We start from the raw sequence: 25,681 nt of genomic DNA on the forward strand, positions 1-25,681 counted from the left end.
CAGAACCGGATATATGTGAGCAGAATAGTGTCAAAGTCTTGAATGTACAAATTGAGACCTCGAACCTATGGATTAGGAGGACAGCTTTGCTATAATGTATAGCAGATTGAGTACTGGTTTGAGAGCACGTGATTTCTTTGAGGTTGCTTGGCAATATGGTCTTTCAGTATGTTTAGGACACGTAGCTTTGGAGACTATGGTAATGGGATGTGTTGCAGGATCTGGGCTCTGAGTTAGAGACCTGGAGGAAAGCATTGGAACTGCTGTGAAATTTTGACTTTTGAGCAGCAGGATGTCTTCAGTGAGGTGGAGCTGGCTAGGAAAAGGAATGTAATCCTTGGGAGAAGAGTGTTCTTGGGAGAGGTTTGGAATGTGTGTTTTGCATTCTTTTCAATAAAGCATCTCAAGTATGTGACGCAGTGGCGGCTGGTGAGACTTGAAAGTGTTGAGGCGTAAAGTTTGTGATGAGTGGCTTCCCCTCTCCCCCCACCGAAAACATTTTGAAAAAATGGCAGGAAAATGGCGCATTTTCAATTATATTTGAGAAAGCAAGAAGGTTAGTAAAGCAATTGTTAAATTCTAGTTTTAAAATCAATAATGCTTACTAATATTACTGCAAATAATCTCTCTGACGACCTCACATTTCTCACATGAGTGCCTGTTTTAATCTAAAAGAAACTTTTTATATGGATGTTGCATGAAACAAACACAGCATTTCTCTGAAAAATTTCTATAATAGCCTCTCACACCACCTACATTCAAAATAAATTAAAGGAAAATCGTATTTAAAACAGTTTGTTTAAGAATGATTCAATGTCATCAGTGCAAGAATCTCTGCAGAGCTGGCTCTATAAGGGGACCCATGAAATTCTGGGGCCCGGGGCCAGGGCTGAGCCCACTTTGTCAATGCCTTAAATGGGTCTGGAGCAGGATGGACTGGGCAGGAGAAAGATAGTCACACAGGACCAGAGCATTTGGCGTGGATTATTAGGAGGGGATCCAGAGAGGCCAAAGCAGTGTGAGCAGAATCTGAGAGGTGGAGTCGCACAGAGGGCCAGAGCATTGGGGCACAGTATAGTGGTGACAAGTTCACGAACGAGGCTTCATCCTTCTAGATGGGAGCTGCTTCGAAAGAAAAGGCACTGCCCCAGCGGTTAGGAAATCAAACCAGGCAGTCTATTCTTTGTCTGGGAAGAAAGGCATTTTCTCTACAAAATTGCCAGACTGGCAGATAACCCACCAGGGCATGTATCATGTTCTATGTCCTTTGGTTATTGCTATAGGAGGTAATGTCATTTGGCCTAAGAACGTTTGATCAAAATTATGCGGAGTGGTCTGTAGTGCACCTTCTTGGCGGATTACACAGTTTGCAAAAATTATGCAAGGCTTCATACGAGTCTCATATTTGGGTTGACTGTCTGGTCAGGAAGATCGTTAATATTGATCAAACTATTTAGCATTCACCATTGAGCTTTCAAAAGCCAATTTAAAGAAGAAGATCTTCAGATTGTGATAAAGGGAGATTTGGCTGCTTTGTAAAGATACAAGCAGTGGCTGCCTATTATGAAATTTACAGCCTCCAACATTCGCTATCAAACTGGATTGTTATGAAGGTTCAACAAGGTTTAACTACTAGTTGGAAGTGAAAGTGGAAGTGGCAGGGAATGGGTACTTGCGGAGATATAAACAATTGATCAGTTCTCCACAATTGGAAGTGGCAAAACCAGACCCACCTAAAACCTTCCTGAATATAGAAGTAAACAAAGCCACCTCCTCAGGTGGTGGGCCAGAGGGGTGTCTCTTACTCCGTAGAGGTATCGAGACCACTAGCATTTTGAGGGGCTAAGCAGTCTGCTGTGCCTGTATCTGCAGAATGCAGCAAATTGGTAACTTCGCTGCTGTCACCATTGTCACGCCATGAATTTGGGTGGAGTCTGACTCAAAGATGTTGCTTATCTTCTGCCAGTATTCCTGGGCTGGGCCTGGGCTGGTTTTCATCACCGTACCTGGCCTCCTCTATCAGATGGTGATTCACACCATTAGAATATTTTCATTCTGCGTCCTAAAGTCAGAACGTGGAGCCGGTACGCCGCTGTTATTATTTGCGTAGATATCGATGGAGGGGCCAGTGCAACTAAAGCCTGGCTCAATTGTGTGCCCTGAGGTGGGCATCTGGGGTCGTTTGGCACTAGGTAAGTATCCACTGGCAGTTCCTTAACCAGAGGCCCCGTCAAATCCATGGGGTCCGGCAGTGCACCAGAGGGAACAGATGCACCTCAGAACAGCCTCATCATCACTTAAGTAATAGTGAGAAACTGTGCCGGGAACTACAGACATGCTGAGAGGAGGCCCGGCATCGGGGCTGATGCCAGCTCTTCAGCCAGGGTAATGTCCACCAACTCTGGCTGAAGCTGAAAAGAATTACACTGCAACAGCATTTTCTAATCTGCACAATTGCTTATCATATACAGTATTGGACAAAGTGACATCGCAGCAAAGCACTCGTTAATGGGGTCACTGTGACATCTCTCAGCACATGATTCTGGTAACCCGACTCATAAAATCAAAGCCATGAGTCACTCCTTTTATTGATTTTTTTTTTTTTTTTTCTTCGTGTGGCTCATTTAGTTTTGGAAAAATGTATGACTTGGTACAATATGCGTGGAATACATGATCTCCCCTCTTCTAAAGCGAGTTTAGTCCCACAGCTCTCACACAATAGCGTCATCATCCTGGAGGATAGACACCGACTTGTTCATTGTCTCTGCGCAGTGGATGACGCAGTTACTTGCTTTGACCTTTCAGAACTCCCTGGATGTCAGTGCAAGGCCTTGCAGCATCTCCTTGTTTGTCTGGTCAACAGCGTTTTTTAGAACCACCATTAATGTATACTAAGCAAAGATTACGCAAAAGCTATAATGGTTTGTATTACATTTTTTGTGAAGTAATTTTAGAAACGCAACGAGCTGCGGAATTTTTTAAGCCATTCCAAGAGCATCAACGCCAGTCGTGGCTGGCATTACTGGCAGTGGTTGGGGGGGGGGGGGGGCGTGTCAAGCGGGTTACAATAAAAAATATAAAAACTTCCCCCGGGTCCTGCGTTTTCCTGCTGCTCCTGGCCGGGTCTGCGTGTTTCGAATCCACAGGCATCCTCCTTCCCCTCCGTTTAAGCCAATCACAATGCTGCAATGGCAGCGTTGTGATTGGTGCGGAGGTCGGGCACCTGTAGGGAGGCCTTTTTCTCTATGTAGGCTGCATACATAGAGAAAAGGGAGAGTGCGCATGACTGCTTTGGTTGTCCCCAGAGGGCCGTCCAAACAGTCGGGGCCCACAACAGTGGGCTAGCGACGCCTCCCCTGCTTTACAGCAGACCCGCCCGCTCCCAACCAGGCACTACTGCTTTCTTGCAGTGTGAGAAGCAGAAACATAAAATGGTAGTTTTACCATTTTATGTTTCTGCTTCTCGCACTGTGAGAAACTAGTGGGGCAGCGTCCCTACGCCCTAATGGAGGAGCCGCCCCTGATGTGATGTAGCTTCCATTTGATGTCCACCAGTTCATTTTGGAGCATAGAAAAGAGGGTTGTGCTCTGGTCAGTATCAAGTGACTGTAATGAAAGATGAGGTAAGTCATTTCTCAACAAGCAGTAAGCATGTGAACCATGCTTACTGGTGGTCGAGTCCTTCTGTGCAGTTAGTTTATATGTTGTTGTTGTGGTGTAGCTGGACTCGGTTGAGTTTGGTTGACAGAAAGAGATCCTTTAGAGGGGTTGTGTTAGTTATTGGGAGATGCTGTGAGTATGGTCTTTGGCAGCATTTCTACCTCTGTCATTTATAGAGTTCTTATTTCCGTTTTGTGTTCCAAACTACCTTGATTTATGCTGGCATCATGCTGTCTGCTTTAATTCCTTGAGGGGTGTGTGAGTGATAATGAGGACATTAGGAAGTAGAGAAGTGATAGCTGGTGGTAGCTTAGAAATGGCATCTGTGTTACCGTCCCTAGTAAAGGTAGAATCTTTAGGATATCCACGTGTAGAAGTTAAGGTTGATATCCCAGGACTGGATGATGACCTTCCCATTAACATGCAGGGTGAGATGTAGCTCCCATTTCTCGTTGTCGTAACCTGAGATTTTACCTTTTTTCTGTAAAAGATTTTTGTGTTCTTTGAGACTAAAAGGAAAACTCCTAGTCAATCAGTCCACGCAACTTTCCTTCATAAAAAAAATAATAATAATTGTAATGAAGGACAATATGAGACAACAGCATTTGTCGCTCATGGAGGTTTCAGGAATGGCTGTAAGGGCTCTGTGTTAGCAATATTGGAGGATAGCTTTTGATTGGCCAGCTTGAAGTTGGATATCTCGGGTAGTTTATGATTTATGCAGTGTGATCCAATATGAAAATCTGCTTTTTTGTTTAGTGACAATAATTTTATCTCAGGAAAAATGTGCAGCCTATTGATCTTGGGAAGATTTAATAGGGGACTGCCACGATATGTAGCTGTAAGGTTTAACTGAGTACAGTTAGAATGCAGAAGTAAGAGGTCACGTAAGGGATGCCTCACTACAACCTCAAATTTGATTAACACTACATGGGGTTCAAAATCGGCTTCGGTTTATCATCAAAAGGAGCGTGAAAATACTCTTGGCGAGCATACACAAAGTAAGGGTAGTTAGATGTCACATTAGGTGTAAAAGGTCCTTCACATTTGACTGACATCCAGCTGAGGAGTTAAATCACCTATCGTGCACCACAGCATGATTGTGAAAAACATTCTGGAGCAAAATTTGCTCTTGGCGATGTGATATGGGTTTTTGTGTTTGCATAATGTTGCATTTAATACAGGCCTTGCTGTAAGTTGGCAAGGTCACTATTCGTGCATTGATTTCATTGGAGCGTGTGATGAAAATATATGCTTATTTTCTACGAAGACCCATTCAGTTAGTTCATACTGACATATTATGCTCTATATTGTCACGTTTTCCCAATCTCACATAGAAAGACCCTTCAAATGATATTCCATTCTCTAAACTTCTATAATAAATACGGTATCTGAAATATGGAAGCAACCTTGTAAAATCTGTCTTGATGGAAGAAGAGGAGATACCACCGCTGTATGATTTTGTGTACTGGCCATAATTGATACATAAGTATTGTTCGCTATGTAGCAATATATGTGCTGAACGCAAGATGACCCCTTTCTGATTTCATAGGCTCCCCATGATGAAAAGGATCGACTTTAAAGCCTTATGCATTGCCTTTAGGGCCTTACACCATTCCGGACCGGCATACCTAATACATCGTTTCCTCTGGTATGTTCCACCCAAAAATCTCTGATCCTCCTCCCACAATCTAGTTGAGGTCCCCAGATTCAGATTAGCTAACTGGGGTGGCAAAAGATTTATCACTACGTCTAAAATGTGGAACATCCTTCCCAGCCATTTAACAAATTGCTCAGAACTGCTTTCTTTCAGGAAAGCCCCTAAGACCTGACTTTTTACTTTGTAGCGGTGTTCACAGTAGGTCAGAGATGCATCTGTCTCCTCCCATTTAACTTTGCCCTTATGTTTTAGCACCTAGACACCGCAGTAGGCATTAGTCTGCGCTTTATAAATATAAAATCAAACCTGAAGGCTCCATGGGGCTCAACATAAGATAAAAGTAATACAGCTACACATTTAGTCCGCTAGTTACAACTTGGGGAATTGGACTACTTGATGAGGGGTTTCTGATGAAATGTGACTGCGTACCTAACCTGTGCCCTTTTTCTTTTATCATTGCTACATTCATTCTTATTCAGATTGTATCTGAAGAATACATTATAATAAATGATCATATCAGATGATGTACAATACTGATACTGGTGTGTGTACTGCTTTTGTGGTTTGAGGTGGGCCACCGTCGTATCACCTGCATATTTGTGTGAGTAGTGATCATTGTGTCCGGTGCTTAGTCGAAAAGAAGGGGACCTTGTTTATCTTTCCACCACATTTTCACAATTGCGTAATTTGATAATAATTTTTCTCTATGGTGATAAAGTAAACTGTCAGTTTTTTAAAATGAAAAGTTATTTGGACTTCCTTTGCCATTCAACGTGCACATTCTAAAGTGTTTCCGTAGGTTTTCTCTGATTTTGGTGGACAATTTAAAAGGTGGGGTGGAACCTTGTAGAGGACGCATTGTTCTAAGCTTCATTATCTTTGGGAGTTAAGTGTAACATTTTAAAATTTGAATTGTTATATTTTCAGTCACATTATGGACCACCTAGACGGTGTGATTGACAAACCTGAACAGGAGATGTCTTCCCAAGAGCTTCAACTTCATTATTTTAAAATGCACGATTCGGATGGAAATAATTTGTTGGATGGTTTGGAACTTGCAGCTGCTATTTCACATGTGCATAAAGAGGTGAGCGGGAAACATTGCGCATACATTCCTAAGCCCAAGTGATACTTTAAAATATTGAATTGGCAATACCATTAGTCTTTGTAAATAGGACCAATGGTTTTCACTGCTTAAACAGTTCAGATAATCTTATCGTTATTCATATGGTTGTCATTTACTTGTTAATGCCTCTAATTCTTCTCGAGCAGTCCACTGGAGATGGGGTAGTACTCTGAATTTACATATACAACTCTTTCTATTGAGGATTTACAATGTAATGACCATTCAACCGCCTTGCATGTGGCAACAATATGCATGTTGAATTTAGAAAGCTAGGCTCTGGCGCAGTAACAAACGAATGCTGTGCTGTGCTTTGTTGTAATCCAGGAAGTAAATCCGTTCAACCTGTAGATGAGAGTGAGCCTTTGTTGTACCATCTTAACACAAACCTGTTTTAGTTAAAGTTATGAATATCATACTTTTTAACAGCCCAACCTAGTAGGGACGGAAAGGTCAAAGGTAACCCCAAATCTTCTGCGCTCCCCAAAAGCATGCCTCAGCCATTCTGAACGCCATTCTGAATCGGTATTGCACCACCGCAGAGTGAGTGCCTACTGGCATACCAAATACCACAATATTTCTGAATTAGTACCAAGACCATTAATGTTTCACATGTGTGAATAACAAATCCATCAGGCAATATTGACTTTTGACCCATAAAAGTCAAGCCTGAATTTAACTTGGTGAGGCAGAGGAGAAGGTGTTTAAAGTATGCATAATGTTCGGCTATCCATTTTACTGATGCTGGTGTTATGAACTTAGTGATCAAGGTAGAGAAAAGCAGGTAAGGATCAGTCTCAATAAAAAAGATGATGGGTGAAATACTTGGATTAATGACAACCACTTAGAATTACTCTCGCTTACCTCTGAATTCACCTTATTTCCACAATCTGCCAATATAGAGACTGACCACAAAAAGGGAAGTCCAGCCTGAACTGCTAGGCCATATTCCCTCTGTACGTAGACTGCTCTTGTTTCAGTGGGGCCAAGACCCGTTTTCTGCACATTGGGTGCCCCCTTATGAGTGGGGATAGTTGTTGCCTCTTCAATTCAGGAGATGTGGTGACTAGTGGATTGGTGGAAGTGAGGTTATAGTTCTGGTGCACTGGATTTTTTTTTTATGTGTACCCTGTGAAAAGATTGCCCACCAGGTCTCACCTGAAACGGTCTATCAATACCATACGTGAGATAAAAAGTGTGGGATAAAAGAGGGAAGGAGAGTGAGAGGAATGGTCAAATATAGTATGGTGAATGATGGTGTCCATTTGGACTCTGTGGTTGGTGGATGGGTGGGTAGGTGTGTGTGTTTGTTTTGTACAAAATGGTAGTCTCCTTTTGATTGAGCTAGTGATGGCCATCTCGGATATCCCCGCCTGAACATACACCCTTGCTCTATCCATCTCCAAAATCTTTATACCTGGTGGTTAACAGGTAGATTCAGTTCATTTCATTGCTCTGTCTTCCATTTCCTATAGCTGCACAGTGCAAGTCTACTCCATCCACCAATGTCTGCAATGGTTTATTCAGGGTTTGTTAGATTTTGAGTTTCTGGTTGGCAGAGGTGTGCTCCCTGTCGAAGCACAGACAGACCCTCCGCTGCCGCATCCTCATCGAGCCGTGCAGTCCGTCGTCATCGAGCAACGTGTCAAAGCGATGTCTTTGAGCAGCAATACATCGTCGAGGATGCATCAGTTCACATCGGTGCAATGGAGACGATATGTTGATTGTGCTTAGTCACCACGGAAAACTCACTTCCGAGAGCCCTGGACTCGGCTGGCACCACTTGGCAGATGCCCTTCACACTTCAGAACAGGGGGCAAGACCTTTCAGTCACTCTGGGTTCAAGTGAGATGGATCCAGTCCTTTTCCACAGCAGGGCAAAGGGTAGTAGGCAACAGTTCAGCAAAGTGGCAGTCCTTGTAGGAGCACAGCAGTCTTTCCTCCTGGCTGAGTTCTTCACTGGTTCAGTAGTGCCTAGTTTGGTGGAGTCAAAGAACCAATTCTTATCCCAGTTGTGCCTTTGCAGTGAGGGGGACTTCAAAGACCATTACCGCCAGCGTTTTGAAAACCTTCCTCTCCAACAGTGTAACACCCCCACATTTCAAACATGTAATAGTTACTCCAGTCTTCAAAAACAAAATAGCTTCTACTGAGCTTTCTCTGGCTATTCTACTATCAAAGATGGGGGAAGTTCTGGTAAACTCAAGTTATCCACTTACCTGAAAGGCAGTATTATCCTAATTGCTTTTAACTTAGCATTTTGCTCAAACTCATCTGAAGGGTGAATAATGCAAATATTGTGATATGATTATATCATAAGGATTTTTTTTATAAATTCCCCACCCCCTTCTTCCTCTAGGATAACTAAGCTAAACTTAGCATCAACAGTGGCCTACGTTTATTTTCAGAGCTTTTCATTTCTCTTCTGAACAACAGAACCAATGTTCAGAAAACAAACAGAATCTGCTATTTTCGTCTGCAAGCCTGGCAGATAAGCCAGTCAAATGAAGTCTGCATATGCCGTCTATAGCGAACGAATGGTTTACAGCTCTGTATGGCCCTCCGCCTCGAGTCCCTGCTACGAAATACCTCTCTTGTTACACTCTGGTTTAGTTTATACATTGTAGCTGAACATTGTTGATCCTTTTCAGAATAAGCAATTAGTAGCAAATCCCTTACAGGCTTTCACTTACTTACACTCTGTGAAGCCTTGCCAATTGTTTAACAACAGTACACGAGAAGTAAAGATACCGATTTCTGTGAAGCCATGTTCATAACCTTTGAAGAAGAAATGTAGTGTATGCAGAAACACATGAAAATGTGCAAGCTGACTTAATTATCATGCCTCCCACATGTTTTAATGAATAAGGACATGATTAAATGTGTTCTTCTATTTTAAACATACACCTAAATAAACTGTATACAATTCAAACAGTAGGATACATAGAAGAGAAAATATGATGATTATAAAAGGAAGCCCATAAATAACATGGATATCGCATGTAAGCAGATGATACCCTGCTACTCGACCAAGATGATGATGGATATAAAGTTTGAAATGGAAGAGCATACACTGGTTTCTGATTTAAGGAGGAAGCCATGCAATTGTTCTGCATCAGGTACACAAGGTATTATAAAAACAGGTGAGTTTGCAAATTGAGGCATTATAGACCTTATCCAGGGTTTTCTTACTAATGAGTTAGTTGCCTGCAATCATCACCTCAAACCTACTGGATATTTGCCAAGCCAGATACTGTAAAGTCTTCTGGAGGTGGCTGCATATCCAGAGACTGACTCCCCTGAACACTCTCGTACCCCACCTCCTACTAGAGGATAGTATTTCAAAATCTCTATGAGCAATGAGCATGCACCTCTTTCACTGTACATGTGACTAGGACAAGGTGAAACCTGCAGGAGTATTTGCTCACTCTGCGTCACAGAATTCTTAGCTTGTCATTGATGCTCTGTAACCAATCAGATGCCTAAGCCTAATGCTGACTTTTGCAATAAAGTAGCTGTTGCAGAATCTCAGGGATGCAACCAATAAGGTTTTTATATCCTATCTTCTTACAAATGCGGTTTGAGGCTTGCTGCACACAACTGCACTTTGCCAAAGTGCTGTAACCATATTATCCATATCTCTGTACCATTGTATCCTTTGCACCCTACACACAGTAGTTGAGCCCCCCTAAATAAACAAACAAAATATTAAGCTTACCCCACAGCCGAATGCTATGAGCTGTTTGGTGAATCTGAGTTTTTCGTAAAGTTCACATAAAAGGTCTTTTCATTATATACCCTAAACGTCACAGCTGAAAGACAATCTGCCAAGTTTGGTGTACTTGAGTGGTACACGCGTGCACTGTGAACACCACACACCTGCACCGAGAAAAGCTGAAGGAAGCGTGTTTATACTCCCTACATGCAGTAAACTCAGAACATATCCAAATATTGCACATCTTATTTGTCTTATCTGAAGCAATTTTTGCTTGCTTGCCACATTCTCCCATAACACATGATGCCGCCAGCTGTGCTGGGCATGTAGTGCCCTTTTGCTTGGCCTACACTTGAAATAATTATGGGCCACATCTAGAGGCTGTATACTGTTTAATATACTGTGTGTATGCCACATATTTATTAAAGGTGCCTGCAGCCAACGGCTACTGTGGGAAAATGTTTGGTGTAGTTCTGTGGTGAATTGCTTACACGCCATTTATTGCTTGTTCTGTGCTTATGTACTAAACATGCTCTGCTTTTGAAGGTTGTCAGCATTTGCCCTGTGCACATGAACTAAACTTAGTATGCCCGTAGTGGCTGTAGGCTACAGTATGTTTAGTGTAGGTAAGCGGTACAAAAAGGATATTTGCACATTCATTGCACTGGGTTTGATGCGCACGTGCAGTGTACTTTAACATTTTCAGTGTGCATCTATATACATGAATAATCTTAACATCAATATCGATATCAATATAATGAGACACAACTGAGATTAGTAGTTTTAAACCTAGGTAGTGCTTTTTTTGCCAGGATAAACATTATAAAACGATGAGTGCGTTGCTCATATTCCACTCAACGTGTTTCATCACACCACAGATTTAATGACTCGTGATTGAGTTTGTGGTGTGATGAAACACATGGGAGGAATGACCGTGATGGTCTGTAAGGTAACAGACCATTAGTTGTGTGACCTTCACAAGTAATGGGTCCACATTCGCCCTCCACTGGGAAACAAATACCCCAATGTAGCGCTTGACTCTTTCAGGGTAGTGGAGCAGAGCAGTCCATGGCCTACTAAAGGGAGGTGCTGTGGGCTAATAATCACCATCCCCTGGTACGCAATAATAACCCTCAAATAATTGTCCAGTTTGTGCTTTTTCTTTCGAAAAAGGAAAAGTACATTTATTACACACACACTACTCAATACTGCGCAGTAATTTACAAATATACATAATACCCTTTGATGACATTGCTTAATCACCTCTGACTCCCCTGAAGGGTCATATATAAACACATTAGGTATGCCTTGAAGCTCAACAAACTTCATGTCAAAGGTTCAATCATTTTAGGAGTAAATGCAGTTTTCAATAATAACCATGGGTAAATGCACTTATTGGTGGTAATAGAGCATATGCACTGTTAGAAATTGGAGTTTTGGTTTGCTGAGGTATGCACCCTGTCCAAGCAGGAACCACAATCCTAGTCAGGATCAGTCACAAACACCTTAAATTAAACTGTGCTCACCCTCCAGTAGCTTGGCACATATCAGTCAGGCTTAACTTAAGAGGCAAAGTGTAATGTTTAAAGTATTTATCAAACACTTCAAAGAGTTAAAACACCACAGAAAAAGATTCCACACCAGGTTAGAAAAATCAAATTTAATTAAATAAAACAAACAACAAAATCCACTTAGTGGAACTTGAGACATGAATTTTTAAAGAATAAACTGTAAAATACCGCTTACAAGCAATAAGCTCCTGTTTGACATATCTGGTTGTGCTGGACCGTGGTAAAAGTCAAATGTTCAAACCACTCACTACGGAGCTCAGGCTCGGGCCTGCTGAACAAAAGTACTTTTATCCTGGTTTGCGTCGACGTTGAGGAAGATGCGGGGTGCAGCCGATGTGATGCGTTCCAATCCCGCAACAGAGGGAGAAGCGTCGGTTTTCCCCACGCAAAAGCAGCGATGCATTGGTTCCGAGAGTGATAAGCTGGTTCTGAAGGCGATGCGTCAGTTCCACTCCTTGCAACAACGGGGATGCGCCAGTTCCAATCCATTCAAAAGTAAAGATACGCCGGTTCTGATCCCCGCAAAGGCAATGTTGCGCTGGTTCCGATGAAGGTGCATGGGTTGGCTGAACAAGCACCTGAGGCCTCACTACCAAGGGTCAAGGACTTGTGTGGCACCACTTGGCAGGGCAGACTCCGAGATGGCAGAGTCCAGAGGGAGTTGCAAGTAAGTTGGAAGTCTTCCTATGTCCCGGAGTCTTCAATCAGGAGGCAAGCCAGCAAGCTCTTGTAGCCACTCTGTGTTGGAAAGTGGTTCATTAGTAGTGGCAGATATGCATTTACCACTGACAGTAATACCACTAACACAATAAAGGGCTCAGAATAGATCTTAGATAATTATTCCCATGCTCAAACTTTAGTAGCTTGGCTGCTAGCAGGAAGGCTTAACCTCAAAGACAGGTATGTAAAGCATTTAAAAACACCAATTCACTAAATAATTACAAAACGCACAATAAAAATCCAACGCCAATTTATAAAAAATAGGAAATGGTTTTATCTTTAAAACAACACCAACACAAAAACAATCCACTGTAGGGAACCAAAGATATGATTTTTTAAAGATTAAACACTTTCTAGTGCTTAGAAACTAATAGTGACACTTTTGGACATTTGATTGCCCCTGACGGAGACAAATTCACATTTAGGAGGATTTCTCACTAGACGTCGTGGAGACTCCTCTAGCAGGCCAGATTCAGTGAGGGCTCAAAGGATTGCCTTTCTGTGGGAGTCCAGTCACCCTCTGGAGCTTTTTCACAAACGTTCACCAAACTTTCCCAAACTAATTTCTAAAGTGTCCAAAACACAATTTGAGGGTCTGCAATCTCCGAGATGGTACTTGAAAGGTTGGGACCACAGTTCCCACAATGCACCCAGACAGCACTTTTAAACATTCACTGGATACACTCCAGGCAAGAGATTATTTGTGAAGTTGATGCAGGTGAGTTCTTTTAACCTGTAGCTTGCAGGGAGTCCACTGTTTAGCCCTTTTGAAGCAAGGTATTCCACAGGGCTGTAGTTTCAGATTGTGCAGCCGGTGCACTCAGTCAGAGTGCAGGTCCTGGTTGGTGCAAATCAAACTTCTTAGCCTGGACCCTTCTTCTATCTTGAGTTTCAAGCAGCAGATATGAGAGGTACTGCTCCTCTCAGATACTTATTCAGTATTGCGTCAAGCAGGAGGGCACTGCTGTCCAATGAGGTGCAGGGCAACACCTTTAGAGCATGACCACTTTCTCCAAAGTGTGGCACAAGGATATCCCAGAAAGCACTATTTCGCCAATATTCAATACTGTTGCGGGGATTCTGCTCATGCACAGAACTATGCGCAGGAAACCAGGACCTCAGTCAATTGCTGTGTACCAAAAACTTACCTCAGTACTCAGAACCCCTATCCGACTAGCATCAGTGTCTCATTCGCTCTCCGTATCATCTCAAAGCTACCAATGATTAGACAACCCAGAACATGCGACTTAGAGTACTCTCACGAATGGTGGGAATCAGAAATACCTGTTCATTATTTTTCTCATATCAGTCCACAACAAGAGTAATCAGAGACACAGTTAAGTTTAAAATGTTTATTGTATAAACTACGTGTCCTAAGATGCAGTACTTTAGCTAACATAAGCAGACAAATGATTAAGAATAAAACCATCGAGGAGGAGCCTAGCGCGCAACCAAGATGGCCGCGTAGGTGCGAAGCTCCCGAGGACCTCCGCGACCTCCTGAATTAATCCTGATTATATCCTGTCTTTGACGAGGGGACTGTGTCTGTGTACCCGAGCTGAGGCGGCACCCGTTTTCCGTTTTCGAATCGGACCCCGGACACTGGTGGGAGCACCGATCGAAGATTGCGGCCTTCTCCGCGCCGGCCCCCCGGATTGGAGTTGTGGGGCGATCCGGGGACAAAGCCAACAACGGCGGGCAGGGCTGGGCGACTCGCGTACCCCGCGCTTTCACTTTCGCTTTTGCGCCCTCCTTGCCCTCAAGCGAGGTAGGGTTGCGGAGCGGGGTGCGGTGGTGTGGCCTTGCCCCTGTGCCCGGCTGACCCGCCGGCTGTGAGTTGTCCTGCGGTGCAGTGGTCAACCCCCCCCCCCCGGAACCTGTGAACTGGTTTATCGGCCCCTTCGAGGAGATTGGCACGACTTCGGGAGAGCGACATGTCCACAAAGCAAGATGGCGACCGGGCCAAGGTGAAATCGACCCGCCGCGGCCCGGCACAGCAGTCAAACAGTATGGACCGCTACACCCTCCAGAAGGGATCCCCAGAGGCACAGCGTACATCCCCCGCGGGCCCGGCTGAGGCGTCTGCTCAACCCGCGGATCCGACCCTCCGGGACGTCATGGGCGCCATTGCCGAAATGAAGGCCTCGGTGGACCAGCGCTTTGATACTCTGGCGCAGAAGATAGACTCGGCCCTGGTGGAGGTGGGCCTGGTGAGAGCCGACTTGTCTAAAACAAATGACCGGGTCGATTCCCTGGCCCACACCACCTTAAGTCTCACTACAGACGTGGCGGCCCTTCAAAAGGAGGTGCACCGGCTTGGCCAGGCGAGCGCCATGATGGACCGTCGATTGGAGGACGCCGAGGGTCGGGCCCGGAGGAACAACGTTCGTATTGTCGGGGTGCCGGAGGGACGGGAGGAGGAGGCGGCAGATTTGTTTGTGGAAGACCTGATCCTCACCCATCTCCAGCCACGGGGGCTGAGTAAACTTTTTGCGGTGGAACGTGCTCACAGGGTCCCCGGAGGAAGACCTAAGGTCGGAGCTCCGCCGCGGCCTCTCATTGCCCGGATTTTTAACTTTCGGGACAGAGACGCTATCTTGCAGACTTCCAGGCTACAGGGACCGGTCAAGCTTGATAATATGGACGTGAATTTTTACCCTGACTTTACTCCGACGGTCCAAAAGCAGAGACTGAGTTTTCTCGGAGTTAAACGTCGCCTACGGGACATGAACCTTAAGTACTCAATGCTTTTTCCAGCTAAGCTGAGGGTAGAGGTGGATGGTCGCACGCATTTTTTTGACCGTCCCGAGGCGGCTGGGGACTGGTTGGATACTCTGCCTGGGGATCGGGGCCGGGGGGGTGGGGGGGTGCGGTTGGCGGGGAGGGCGCACCGGATCAGAACTGAGGGGTGAAAAGTAGGCCTTGCTCTGGACAACATTTTGGTTACCATTCACTGATCGTGTATGTTCCCCTCCTATGGAGGTCGTACGGGGTCCGTTGGGGGCTTTCCCTCCTCCTCTGGGGGACTAGTTAGTTTTTCATCTATGGGGCGACAGGCACACTGCACTTTGGGGGGGCTGTCTGGGCTCATGCAGGGGTGCAGGGTGGGGGGAGTTCTGTTGGGATGGGTGGGTGGGGGTGGAGTGTTGTTTGTTTGCACCGCAAGGCGAACCCTTTACTGTATTGTTGTTTTTGAGATGCTCTTTGGGGGACGATTGATGGCTTCCATGTATGATGGGGGGTAGGGACCTGACTGTGTTATCATGGAACGTTAACGGACTGGGGGATAGGATTAAGCGTGGTGTGGTCCTGCAGTATCTGAAACGAATTTCACCAGATGTGATCTTCCTGCAGGAGACACACCTTATAGGTAATTCCTTTCATGCCATGAATCGGAGAGGCTATCGCTTGGTGGCCCATTCGGGCTTCACCTCGGGCTCACGGGGGGTGGGCATCATGATTAAGAACTCGCTCCCATTGGAGATTGATGAGGTGCGCCATGATGAGAGGGGACGTTACACTGTCTTGGTGGGTAGAATGGAGGGCAGAGTGGTCGTTTTTGTATCAGTGTACGTTCCGCCGGGGTTGCAATCTACCACGTTTGCGGACCTGGGGCGCCTCCTCCTTGACCTCCCGGATGGGCTTCTGGTAGTTGGGGGGGACTTCAATGCGGTGGCTTCAGGGTCTATGGATCGTCATCCCCCCAGGGACCTCCCCCGGGCACAGGCGTCGCTGTCCGGCCTCTTAGATACACTAGGATTGGTGGATTGCTGGCGATTAAAGCATCCCGCTCAGCTGCAATACACCTTCCACTCGGGTGCCCATGGTAGCCTCTCGCGGCTTGATTATATCCTTGTTCCTGCGGCCTATGCTGGGAGGGTGGGAGAGGTGCGCCATTTGGCGCGGGGTATTTCAGATCACTCCCCACTACTGCTGCATCTGGATGTCTTCCCGAGGGGGGAGGGCAGGGTGGCCCCAATTAATACCTGGTACCTGCGCGACCCCACTATTCGAGCCGAATTGATCAAATCCTTGCAGCGGTACTTTGAGGAGAATGTGGGGTCTGTCCCTTCTGCCCTCTCCCTTTGGGAGGCTTTTAAGGTAGTTCTTAGGGGGGAGGCCCTCTCCTTTATCTCCCATGCCCGGAGGCGCGAGCGGGAGGAGGTAACCCGGGTGGAGGCCGAAATTACTGAACTAGAGGGTGACCTGGGGAGCGGGGTGACGGATGCCACATTGCATGTTCTACACCTCAAGCAGGCGGCCTATAGGGCCCTCGTCACGGAGGCGGCCAGGGGCCTCAGTAGAGAGCAACAGGGGCGACTGTATGATGTGGGTGATAAGGCTGGTAAATTGATAGCGTGGTTGGATAAAAAGGAGAGAGCGAGTCGTGTGGTTCCGTTGATCGAGAGGATGGATGGTGTATGTGTCACCGAGCCGGACGCCATTGTCTCCTGCTTCGCGGATTATTTCCGCGAGGTATATTCCCCGGTTTCTCCCTGCTCGGAGGAGGATTCCCATGCCCTGCTTCGGGACATCGCGCTGCCCTCCCTTTCGGTGGAGGACAGGGATTCGCTGGACGCTCCTCCCACCTCGGACGAAATTGCCCTTGCTATCCGCTCGGTCGCATCTGGCAAGGCCATGGGCCCCAATGGCATTCCTATCGAGCTGTACAAGCTGCGACCGGATGTGCTGGCGCCCCACCTGCGCGCGATGTTCCTGGCGGCCTGCTCGCGGGGTTCCCTTCCGCCGGACCAGCGTCTGGCCACGATCGTGGTGATCCACAAGGAGGGGAGGCCCCGTGAGCGGGTCACATCCTATAGGCCTATCTCGCTCTTGAATGCGGAGCCCAAAATCCTCGCCAAGGTGCTGGCCAACCGGCTGGTCGGCGTGGTGGGCGACTTGGTCCACCAAGACCAGTCCGGCTTCATACCCCATCGTAACACGGCCCTAAATCTGCGACGCTTGCACGGGGTGCTCGCGCGTGTTCCGTTCGTGCGGGAACCGGCCATCTTGGCGTCCTTGGATGCCACCATGGCGTTTGATACGCTTGAGTGGCCATACATTTGGGCGATGCTGGCGAAGTTTGGCTTCGGACCGGGCTTCATCAGCTGGGTCAAATTGTTGTATTCCGGCCCATTGGCGCAGGTGGTGGTGAATGGACGAGTTTCGGCCCCATTCGCACTGGGACGGGGTACGCGACTGGGCTGCCCCCTGTCGCCTCTCCTGTTTGCACTGGCCCTGGAGCCCCTGGCGGAGTGGCTGCGGTGGCACCCTTCCATCCGTGGTCTCCGTTGGACCCCCGAGCATGAGGACCGTGTGTCCCTCTACGCTGATGATATCCTTCTATATCTTGCCTCCCCGCGTAAATCACTGATCGTCCTAGTTGATGTTTTGCGCTCATTCGGTCGCAACTCAGGCCTCGTCATCAACTGGGCGAAATCCTGTGTATATGTGCTTGCCGGGGAGGCTCCGGTCCTACCACAGGACTGTCCGATCCAGATCGCCTCCCAGGGGTTTCGGTACCTGGGTATATATATTACTCTGGACCCGGAGGCCCGCTACGAGCGGAATTTGCTGCCCCCCCTCCAGCGCTTGAAGGAGGACGTGGTGCGTTGGCGGCGTCTGCCGCTTTCGCCGCTGGGCCGAGCGGCCTTGTTCAAAATGATGTCGTTGCCGCGCTTTTTGTACGCTCTCCAGAACACTATGGATTTGGTTCCGGCGCGCTACTTCCGAGAGGTGGAGAGTTTGCAGCGTCGCCTGTTCTGGGACGGGAGGCCACGTATCGCCTTGGCTAAATTGACGCTCCCGTGGTACGATGGGGGGGTTGCCCTCCCGGATATTAAACGGTATTACTGGGCCTCCCAGCTAGCTGCGATTAATCATGGCCTTTACGGGCCCGCCCTGAACCCGGCATTTGAAATGGACAAGATGCTCCTGCCCGGTGGCGACTACAATCGGGCGCTTTACTCTGGCGCGCCGGACCCTCGCCTGACGGGACCGACGCATGTCATGGTGCGTGTATGGCACGCGGCTAACGCAGCTATGGGGTGGAAGGACCGTTTGACCCGGGCGTCACCGCTATATGCATCGGCGAGGTTGGGCTCCTTGTGGACCTCGAAGGGCTTCGAGAAATGGGACACGATCGGCATCAGCACAGTGGGAGATCTCTGGACGAGGGGGGGATTCAAAACTTTCGAGATGCTGCAGACGGAGTTTCAGTTGCAAGGCAGTGAGTACTTCCGGTACTTACAAGTCCGCCACGCGCTGGGCTCCGTCTTCCCGGATGTCGCGTCCATTCCGGAGTCTTCCCCCCTGGAGGACAGAGTGCTGGATGGCCATGTCCCAGACAGCACGATCTCCCTCATATACAAAAAACTGATTAACGACCGATCGGGCCTGCTGACTGGCCTCCGCGAGGCCTGGGTTGCTGATGGGCTGGAATTGGACGACGAGGACTGGATGTCCGCGGTGGCTTCTCCGAAGGAGGTGGCCATCCCGGCTCGCCTTCGCTTCGTCCAGCTTAAGATCCTCCACCGGGTCTATGTGACGGGGCCAAGGCTTCTACGTATGGGCTTAGCTGAGGATGGACTGTGTAAGCGTGGCTGTGGTGCTTTGGCAACTTTCTTGCATATTCTGTGGGAATGCCCAAAGGTGGAGCGATTCTGGCGTGGTGTGCATGAGGTCCTGCGAGTGGTTACGCGTGTCGTGCTGTTGCCTGAAGCGAGGAGATGCTTGCTGAATGTGTGGGAGCCAACTGACTACTCGGTTCCGCAGACGCGGTGGGTGACTCTGGGATACATGATCGCTAAGCGTGACATTGCTCAATTGTGGGGATCCCAGAGGCCTCCGGCGGTGTCGGCCTGGAAAGAACACATGGATTGGTGTATGTTTCGTGAAAAGGTGGTGTATGTTGCGAGGGGTAAGCCTGGGGCGTGGGTGAAAATCTGGGGCCCCTGGAACGCCTATCGCGGGGGTATTTGCGAGCCGCCGCCGCTGCTGCCGGCTGCTTCACCAGCTCCGTCCCCCTAGCCGATCCCCTCCCCCAGCCATGGGCACGTGGTTCCCCAGTCCCTGATCTGTTCTCATTCCCCTCTTCAGAGTTTGGCGATTGGTTGGGGTCCCCCACTTAAGGAGCGCGTGCTGTCACTTGGGATTGCGGGTTGCCTTGCGGGTGTGGTTGTTTTTGTGTTGTTGTGTTTTGACAAAAGGAAACCGTATTGTGGGTTCGGAGTTATGTGGCCTGCACTACTGATATCTCCTGATTCACTCTTTTCGCACCGCCAAGAGATTTTTCTGTATGTATATGCTACTGCTACTCTAGCGGCCGGCCAGAAGGTTGTAGGCCCATACTTGTAACTATTTGAGATTGTAATAAACGGTTTAAAAAAAAAAAGACTAAAACCATCAGCATTGTTACAATACCATAGAAAATGAAGGGAGAAATCTTGTTACAAATGATAGTGGAATACAACCACCCTCCCTTCGCTATTAAGCTAGTATTATTAGACTAATAGAAGGTCTCTAGGTTTGAATGGGGAACCCCATACCGTAAATATCAGCTTAGGTGAATCACATCACAGGATCAGCTTTGCTCTGTGTCTGGAAAAAGTCTTCTCCAAAGTGAGTATCTCATGCATGCATCTGCAATATTAAAGGCGCTCGAGTTTCAGATATTTGCAGCTGTGTGTGTGTGTTAGGGCTAGAGCGTGGGCCGATCAACCTGAATTCCAAAGCATACATTGTTTGTTGACCCTGACTGTTTCTGCACACAATGTTCAGACCAAGGTCGCGGTGCACGTCTAGGGATGTGAACAACAGACCGTTCTCATGTGAAGAAAAGGCAAGAGGGCAGTTTTCAAATCATAACCTCTATCTGCAGTGTCGTATGCAAAAGCAGCAAAAGTGGCAAGATGGCGTTTTAACTTCTAAGACGCTTATGCTAACATAGCAATGTGTGTACCTGGACCTCCGTCTCCACTACAATACATCAGAATTTTCAGCAGGGAGAGAAGAGCTGGCTAATCACACCTCCAAGGTGGCTAATTTCCATAGTCTACCCCCTTCACATCTGCCCATTCCTTCCTTAAGTTAGCATCTGGAAGGGTTCAAATAGGAGAGTTGTAAATGAAGCTGGTGTCTTCTGCCTGTCTCCTCCTTCCATCCTTCCATCCCCCTACTCTGGCATTCCTATGTAGCAGAACCTTGCCGTCCCAGAAGAGCTTGTTAACCACAGGGGCAATTTATCACCACATCAAAGGAGCCTGGCTAATCCACTTAACACGTCCAATCAGGACAGACCCCACTGGAAGGCTGAATTTTGGGTTGCAGACAAGAAAGTCATAACTTCTTGTCTGTACATTTTAGGAGAAATTCAACAATATCATATTGTTGGATTTATTAATATCATTTTGGGAAGTCCTTGAATGCTATTTTATGTTCTCCTGGTGGAATTTCAAGCAGTTTATTTGCATAGTTAATTAAAACTGTTGCAATACAAAAAATATGTTCAATTAAAAACTGTCACGTACATATTAAAAAACTCTTGTATCTAAAAACCGTGCAAAAAAAACTTTCTAATTTTGTGCAGATATAGTAGCATAAATAACTTGTCAGTTTTACCAACTTGAATTTTGTGTTCGAAGTGTCCTCAGACCTCTTGCACTTTTACATATATCTTTTCTGACTAGGTTCCTATTGTCTGCATTTCTGGTATTTTGCTGCCACACAGCCTCAAATATTTTACTGTTGTGCAGGTCAATTTTGGATCACTAGGTGCAAAACATGCCAGCAGAGCTTGCCTCCTGGTGCAAATCCCGCGTTGATTGAAAGGTTGTTTCAGAAATTTCTTTCGTGCTGGTGTGAGTTCTTTACAGGCGCATAGTAGATGCAGCATGTCCCGATCCGATCCACATAAGCGGCACACAGAGCCTGCTTTGTTGCGAAGCCAGGGAGGGAGATGCTGAGCGCAGGGGAGGAGTCCAAATCTTTATATTTCATAAAAGCTATTTTTATGTGGAATTTATTAGTTAATAACTTCTTGCCTTTACCTATGTGGCAGGGGATTTGCAATGGGAAAAATGACTTGGGCCATTTTTCCAACACCAGGGCTTATAAAATAACCTATTATAAGAACCCTGCTTATATCTACAGGACCCCACCACCTCCCACTCATGGAACACCTAGGAGCGACTTACGGGGTTCTGAATATGTAAAAATATTGCAGATCCTAGCACAAAAACGATTTTGTGAAGCATTTAATCACAATGTGGGGACTGAAATGTGCAATTTCACTTAATCCAGGGCATATAAAACTCATTTTATAGGGGGCCTCCTTATAAATACCGACCCCCCCCCCCCCCCCCCCCCGGGGCACATAGGGGAGATGCTGGAGGTACCTAACATGCCCAAACATTGTAGTTTATCCATTTGTAAGTGCCCCAGACACCAAAGTAGAGTGTGGGCACAATTTGCATTTTAAAAGTAGTCCTGCAACACAGGGCTGCTTTTAAACTGACCTCAGGCTTCCGCAGTGCACACATACACGTGTAGAAAGGGCTGCTGGCCTCTACACTGCCATGCCCTATTATATACCAGGGACTTAAAGGCAGTTTCCATCCCCTGCCCTTTTATGTACTAGGCCCTTATAGGGGAGGTCATGCCAATCATTGGGGTACCCTAACCCATAGTGTACCCTAGTGTAAGTAGGTTTTTTCACTGTATTCGAAGTGTCTCTTTCAGCAAAGCACTGACCCTGGGTCTGGTTAGACAGAGCCTAGAGTCAGTTAACACCAGTACTAGTCAGCAAAATGTTGGGCGGTGCCCAGGGCAAAGGATGGCTTTGCAGCACTCTAGGTTCAAGTGGTGCAGGTCCAGTCCTTCTAACCCAGGCTGGGGAACAGCAGCTAGGTGGGTATCATAGCAAGGCAGGAGTCCAGCAAAGTAGTAGTCCGGCAGAGTGGTAGTCCTTCAGCACCACACAGTTCTTCCTGGCAGTCTTCACAGATCCAGAAGTGTACTGGAGTGATGGTGTCAAAGGTTCAGTACTGATACCCAGTTGTGCCTTTGAAGTGGAGAGACTTGAGATTCTCCCTTCCTGCCCTGACTCTAGACTGGCCCTTTATGTTTTATATTTATTTTTATCTGAAGGACACGTTAGTGATAGATTCCTTACCTTAGAATATCCCCAGGCGTCAGACTGGATTCGGAACGTTTTTTCGTCAGCAGTCCTGCGCGTCGGTAGGTGGCGTCGTGCGGCTCCGCGTCCTTCGCTGGCATCATATGCGCCGAGATGACGTCATGGAGACTACTTAGGCGCCACCCATGCGCGCTGACGTCAGTTCTTTATTTTTCCTCGCCAGTAAGCGCAGATCCGGTTAGAGCACGTAGCTTAGTCACTTTTTGACTATCTTTTTGAAACTTTTGTCTCCTGTCAGTTTGAGTCTACTTTGGTGCCGTAGGGATGCCTGGTTTTAAGTCTTGTGGGGCTTGCCGTCGCAATATGTCAGTGGCTGACCCCCACGACGTCTGTCTCTACTGCCTGGAGCGTGACCACGACTTCTGGGCCTGTATGGACTGTTTGGCAATGGCCCTGAAGGCCTTTAGGGAGCGGCGCCGGAAGCTGTTTGAGGTCCGGCAATCGTCCCCGTGCTGTTCACGATCCAGGGGCCGCTCCAGAGAATGCTCCAAGTCTTCACCCTCGGATTCGGGTAAGAGACTTCACAAAAAGAAGTCGAAGAAGTGTTTTCGCTTTCCGACATTCCCCCGTTAATCCCCGGATGCGGACGAGGGGGACCGTGGCTCTGCCCCTGCTGCTCCTTCGGAGCCCGGGAGTCCCGCGGTCTACCCACCTTACCCGGGTCCGTCGGCGACTCCCGCACAGGTGCAAGAATTTCTTGCTACCATGGACCGCCTGTTTAGGCCCCGGGCTCCCGCCGGCGCGCGTTTGGGCCCCGCGGTCCCGTGTACGGATCCTGTCAGGCCGGCGGCTCCAGCCCCGGCACCACAGGATCCTGCGCCGCTGGCTCCAGCGACGGCGCCACAAGGTCCCACGCTGCTGGCTCCGGCCCCAGCGCCGCCCTTGGCTCCGGCACCGCCCTCTGCCGCCGCAGTGGATACCATTTGTTCCGCCCCTGCCCAGGTTCTCGGACACTTTTGTCCCTACCTGGGATCAGCATTGGGACACGGCGTCGGTTCGGCGCTGTTCGCTGCACCGTTTGCTCCCTCTCCGGTCCCTGCCCTGCCGCCACAGTCTGTCCCACATACGGCGGATGGGAAGGAAGACTGGGAGGTGTCTGAGGACCCTCTTGCTAGTCAGTGTGACTCCGAGCAGGACAGGGCGGATGAGATCGAGGAGGGGGGCGGCCTTGATCTCTCCTCTGACCCGGGGTTTGCCTCCCCTCTGCCCACCATGGAGGAGGGGGCTTCGTACACGATGGTGCTCAGTCGGGCTGCGAAGGTCCTCCACCTTGATCTCCCGACGGCGGCTCAGAAGACTAATCTCCTCACTGAGGTGCTTCAGATGGCGTCTACTTCGTCGGAGCCCCTGCTGCCATTTAAGGACGCCCTCACTGACGTCTCACTAGGCACTTGGTCGCGGCCTGCCACAGGGTCACCAGTGGATAAGAATGTTGCCAGGTGTCATCGCCAGGCGACCCTGCCTTTCTGACCACTCATCCTATGCCCGAGGGCCTGGTCATCCAGGCTTCGACGTCCCAGAGTGCCTTTCCCACAGCTCCGCCAGATAAGGACTCTAAGAAGTTGGAGCAGTTTGGCAAAAGGTTGTTTTCTTCGGCCGGCTTAGGGCTGCGGTTGGTGAATACCGCATGCCTCTTGGGCAGCTATTCCCACGCGGTGTGGGATGCCGTTGCACAGGTGTTGCCTCAGTTTCCTGAGAAGGCCCAAGCCGTGCTGTCTCAGGCTGTGGCCGAGGGTAAAGATGCGGCTAAGTTCGCCATTAGGTGTGGTTTGGACACCACGGTCTCACTAGGTAGAGCTATTTCTACGACTGTGGCGCTTCGTCGCCATGCCTGGTTGAGATCTACCGGGTTCTCGCCAGATGTGCAAAGCTCACTCATGGACATGCCCTTTGATGGCACCCGCCTGTTTGGCGATAAGGCAGACAGTGCGCTGGAGCGTTTTAAGGACTCGCGGGCTACGGCCAAGTCCTTAGGTCTTTTCACAAAAAGCCCAGCCACTCCTGATTTTTGTTCCTTTCATGGCCACGGCAGGGGCGCCCAGGCACGTTCCTTCAGCAAGCCTGTGCAGAACCAGCCTCAGCGCAGCCGCTGCTTCCGCAGGGGCGGGTCTGGGAATCCGCGTAGGGGTCAGTCCACCTCCGCCCCCGCTGCTTCTACCTCCAAACCTTCCTAATTCGAGCATTGTGGGGCACCCCACGCCAGTGGGTGGCAGGATCCACCATCACCTCCCCACTGGCACGCTATCACATCGGACAAGTGGGTGTTGCAGATCATCCACGAGGGTTACTCCCTTCCCTTTCAGTCCATCCCTCCAGCCATGCCACCTCAGTACCACCGCATGTCGGGGGACCACTTGACAACTCTGCAGCAGGAAGTTGTGACCCGCTGGGCAAGGGGGCCATCAAGTGCGTTCCTGGGCCAGAAGTAGGGAAGGGTTGTTATTCCCACTACTTTCTGGTCCCCAAGAAGGACAAAGTGGGTCTCCGTCCCATCTTGGACCTCCGGAATGTCAACCGCTTCCTCCGGAAGGAGAAGTTCAAAATGCTGACTCTGGCTCAGGTCTTGGCTGCCCTCGACCCTGGAGACTGGATGATAGTGTTGGACTTGCAGGGCGCATATTTTCAGATCCCTGTCCTGCCGGCCCTCCGGTGTTACCTGCGGTTCACGGTAGGCCTGGGGCATTTTCAGTTTGCCATGCTCCGCTTCGGCCTTACCAGCGCCCCTCGGGTGTTCACGAAAGTGATGGCAGAGGTCGCAGCTCATCTGCGCAGGTCAGGGGTGTGTCTTCCCCTACCTCGACGACTGGTTGTTGAAGGCGGGCTCTCCCTAGGCAGTCGTCTCCCACCTTCAGACTACTGCCGACCTCCTGCATTTGCTGGGGTTCTCCATCAACGTGCCGAAGTCGCACGTCCCTCTCAGCAGCTCTCCTTCATCGGAGTGGTTCTGTATTCGACGCGGTTTCGGGTTTATCCTCCCGAACAGCGAGTCTGGGATATTCAGGCTATGATTCCGATCTTTCAGCCTCTGTCCCGGGTT

The 25,681-nt window shown here is 48.4% G+C and overlaps 1 protein-coding gene across 3 annotated transcripts in view; it reads left to right on the forward strand.

The window, feature by feature from the left end:
* Nucleotides 1-25,681, forward strand: part of MCFD2 (multiple coagulation factor deficiency 2, ER cargo receptor complex subunit) — a 112,460-nt gene that overhangs the window by 48,361 nt on the left and 38,418 nt on the right. For all 3 annotated transcript variants that reach the window (XM_085612752.1, XM_085612751.1, XM_085612753.1), the window contains one exon: nt 6,248-6,407. In XM_085612752.1, coding sequence (XP_085468878.1) covers nt 6,248-6,407 — 160 coding nt within the window. The remainder of the gene's footprint in view (nt 1-6,247; nt 6,408-25,681) is intronic.

The sequence above is a fragment of the Triturus cristatus genome, chromosome 6 (assembly GCF_964204655.1).
Source record: "Triturus cristatus chromosome 6, aTriCri1.1, whole genome shotgun sequence".
Lineage (NCBI taxonomy): Eukaryota > Metazoa > Chordata > Amphibia > Caudata > Salamandridae > Triturus > Triturus cristatus.